General features: G+C 43.2%; 1 protein-coding gene across 1 annotated transcript; it reads left to right on the top strand.

Annotated features, from left to right (window-relative positions):
* The first annotated feature begins 1,462 nt into the window (after positions 1 to 1,462).
* On the top strand, positions 1,463 to 2,722 carry LOC117467476 (general transcription factor II-I repeat domain-containing protein 2-like). Its single transcript, XM_034111114.1, has one exon. The coding sequence runs from the start codon at positions 1,463 to 1,465 to the stop codon at positions 2,720 to 2,722; it is 1,260 nt and encodes a 419-aa protein (XP_033967005.1).
* The last annotated feature ends 1,484 nt before the right edge of the window (positions 2,723 to 4,206 follow it).

The raw sequence follows: 4,206 nt of genomic DNA, 5'->3' as shown, positions 1-4,206 counted from the left end.
AACAACTAATCAGTACTATGCTAATAGATATAGGAGTGATAATAACATAGTAAATGCTTTGAACTTCTTAGATATAGCTGTGCAGTATTCTTAACAGACTGGATAGCAGCAGACAATAGAAGGCGTATTACAACCAGAAGAGACATGAGACTTTTATTTTTTTAGAGACTTGAGACTTGACTTGGACTCGTGACCAAAGACTTGAGACTTGATCAAGTCTCACCCCACAAAGACTTGAGACTTGACTTGGACTCGTGACCAAAGACTTGAGACTTGATCAAGTCTCACCCCACAAAGACTTGAGACTTGACTTGGACTCGTGACCAAAGACTTGAGACTTGCAAAAAAAGACTTGTGACATCTCTGATGCATACGTTTAGCTGCCTTTGGCTTCTTCCACTGCCGGGGTGTCAGTGCAGCTGAAATTGTGGATGGCAAAGATGGCTAATGCAGCCGCATGACTGCATTTCCATTCTCCACGTGGGCATTCACATTTTGTGGAGAGAATTCCCTCTTCTCCTGTAGATACCTGTGGTGGTGGGATTGTTTTATTATTTAAAATATATTTACATTTGTAATGCTTTCCCAAGTATCCCTTTAATTGTTTATAGCCTATACTGTATGTTTATTTCATGGATATTTCTGTGTTTTCTGGTGTGTAATATTTGTAATAAAGATTTCATGTGACACATAAAATGGATTTGTTGATGGGAATTAATGTCACTAATGTGAATAAATTAACTCTAGGTTAACGGTACTCTTGCTATCACTACTCACCGACACTATAAACCTTGTCCCTCATGCTAGCCCTGACAACACCGGTAAGCACCTTCATCTAGGCTGCACTGTTGTACGTGTCCTGACTTGTAGTGGTTCTCTCCTCTATCTACACTTCTTGTCATCTTTTTAAAATGATATCAGACTGGTCATTGACAGCCATGACTTCTAGTTAAATTCAGTGTGGCTAAAATGAAAAGCTTTGTTAAAATATGCAAGCACGCGGAAGTCAAAGTCAGCTTTATTGTCAAAAATTCTACATGTGTTATACATCCAGAAATATCGTTTCCCACAGTGTGACATGTATACATAAAACAAAACAAAAAGGGCCTAGATAAACGTGGTATACATTAAACCAGTGGTCCCCAAACTAAGGCCCGCGGGCCCCATACGGCCCGCCTCCACATTTGGCCCGGCCACCTGAACAATACCAGAGACGCATTATGATTTTTTTTCAGTCCGGCCACGCGAATCCTAGACTAGCCCCTGTCAAATAGAACGGAATAATGGCGAAAAGGTTAGGTAAGAGAAAAATTGATTCAGAATGCAGGGTATTTAACCTGCAGTGGTCAAACGATTATTTTTTTGTTCAAGTCAAGAGGCGGTGGCGGTATTCAAAGAATACAATCTGCGCCCACACTATGAATCCCGTCACAAAGACAAGTATGAGAACTTGCAAGGCCAAATGCGAGCAGACAAACTCTCAAAGCTAAAAAGTGGACTGTTAGATCAGCAGAATACATTTGTACGCCAAGCTCAGCTGAACCAGTCATCCGTTCGGGCCAGCTTTCGGGTTGCTCAACCTTTCACTGATGGAGAGTTTGTCAAGAAATGTTTGAATGCTGTCGCGGATGAGGTGTGTCCCGAGAAGAAAGATGTCTTTAATACCGTGAGTCTGTCGGCGAGTACAATCACCAGACGCATTGAAGAAATCGGGGGTAATGTATATGCCCAGCTGCAGCAGAAGACGAAAGAATTTGACTTTTTTTCATTAGCACTGGATGAGAGCACGGACGTGCAAGACACAGCGCAGCTGCTCATTTTTATTCGTGGAGTTAGCGCACACTTTGAGATGTGCGATGAGCTGGCAGCCCTCCAAAGTCTCGAAGGGACTACAACGGGGGAGGATATTTTTGGCAAAGTATGCCAAACCATGGAAGAGTTGGACCTAGACTGGTCAAAGCTTGCCAGCATCACGACTGACGGGGCTCCTAGTCAAGTCCACTGCCTAATTCACCAGCAAGCCGTGTGCTGCAAAGTGTTGAAGTGGGATTCTGTCATGAAGGTTGTGGTGTCAAGCATACACTTCATCAGAGCAAAGGGACTTAAACACAGGCAGTTCCAACTATTCCTGTCTGAACTGGGGTCTGCGCACGGCGATGTGCTGTACTACACAGAGGTCCGATGGTTGAGCCGGGGCAGAGTTTTGAGGCGTTTTTACGAGCTGCTTTCCGAAATTAACGCATTTCTTCATTCAAAAGACAAAACGGTCCCAGAGCTGATCGACCCAGAATGGAAATGGCACCTCGCATTTTTAACAGACGTGACAGAAATGCTGAACAGCCTTAACTTGCAGCTGCAAGGCCAGGGGAAACTCATTTGCGACATGTATTCTCACATAAAAGCATTTGAGGTGAAACTTGCACTGCTTTTGGAACAAGTGAAAAAGCACAACTTCATCCATCTCCCTGCTACCAAAAACCTCTCTGCAGAGAACCCAGCGGTCCCGCTCCCAGCTGAAAAGTGTGTGGAAGCACTGGAAATGCTGAAGGCGGAGTTCGGTGTGCGATTCCGGATACTACATGTTAATGCAAAAGAAATCCGTCTTTTCCTGAACCCCTTTCTTGCCGACATCGATGAAGCCCAGCCTTCTTATCAGTTTGAGTTGGCCGAGTTACAGAACTGTGATGTTCTGAAAGACGCATTCAAGCCTGAGTCTCATTGACTTCTATGCCGCCCTCCCAAACGGCACGTACCCTAACATAAAAAAACACTCAATGAAGATGTTTACACTTTTTGGCAGCACGTATATCTGCGAGCAAACCTTTTCACACATGAAACACCTGAAAAGTGTTATTTATTTCCTGACTTTTTCTGTGAAGATCCCAGAGAGGGTTATTTGGTTATTATTTATTTCATAAATAGTGTTATTTATTTCATTAATAGTGTTATTATATATTTTCTGACTTTTTTTTCTGTGAAGAGCCCGGAAAGGGTTATTAATATTTGGTTATGTGTGGCTTTCTAGAAAACAATAAACGTTTAGGTTTAGGCACCCCTGCGATCGCCACACTTTTTCTGTTACAAACTGACCCCGGCCCCCATCAGAGAAGGGAACAGTGATGTGGCCCTCACAGGAAAAAGTTTGGGGACCCCTGCATTAAACAAACAAAAAAAAGGGCCTAGATAACCGGGGTACACAGTTTAAAATGTTAATAATATATTTAAAGTGTTCAAAGTGCAGTTTCAGTGCAAGTCAGTTGAAACGATCTTAAGTTGGCGTGACGTTGAAGTCGTGCGACCCTGCTGCTGAACTAGCTTGTAGTTCGTTTATAGCATAACGTTAGCATTTTGCTTCTGGCGACTAGATTTATGATTCAAAAATGATAAAAGTAGGGTTGACATGTGGATATTATCCGGCTGAACAAAACGTGATCCCTCTCTTAAATGTGTGTCAACCACAGACCTTATTTCGAGCTATTTTCCAAAACCCTATGGAGAAATTGCATTGCGTTTTTGACGAAGGAACCGGAAGAAGTTTACTTCCGGGTTTTAGGACGCGTCACTGCGGTTCTCTATTCCTCTTAAAACTCATTTCCCTGCTTCTCGTGGTTTCCTTGCGTCTCTCCATGCTTCCCTGGTGGGAGGGACTAGTCACAGGGAAACGACGCAAGTGAGGGACGCAAGGAATCCATTTAACCGAAGTGAGAAGGGCCCACACACACACACACACACACACACACACGCACACTCACACGCACACGCACACACTTTGTATTGTATGAGAGAGGTTCCAGGTTGAATTGAGGCGGATATTTGTCATTGATCAAATGATAATAAACAAACATTTGCATAAAGCATATTTGTCCACTCATATGTTGATAAGAGTATTAAAAACGATTCATTTGCGATTAATCGCGACTAAATATTTTTAATCGACTGACAGCCCTAGATAATACGTATTGGGATCATTTGTATTAGTGTGGACCGGAGGGAGAGGGTGACTAGCATAAGTTTCACTTTTGGACTATTCGACTGTAACCCCAGTGTTTCCCCTGCTAATCAGCTCCCTGCACATCACCTGTTTCCCCTCTCTACACCTGCACTTCATCCCCTCATTAGATCGGTTTAAGTCCAGGGCTGCAGTGGAATAGTCCATTTAGCTTAGGAACCTTCCTAAAGGAGTGAAATGACCCGGAAGTCCCTCAG

This window comes from Pseudochaenichthys georgianus, chromosome 22, assembly GCF_902827115.2.
Source record: "Pseudochaenichthys georgianus chromosome 22, fPseGeo1.2, whole genome shotgun sequence".
Lineage (NCBI taxonomy): Eukaryota > Metazoa > Chordata > Actinopteri > Perciformes > Channichthyidae > Pseudochaenichthys > Pseudochaenichthys georgianus.
The sequence above is the reverse complement of the archived record's forward strand: the minus strand, read 5'-3'. Positions and strand labels throughout refer to the sequence as shown.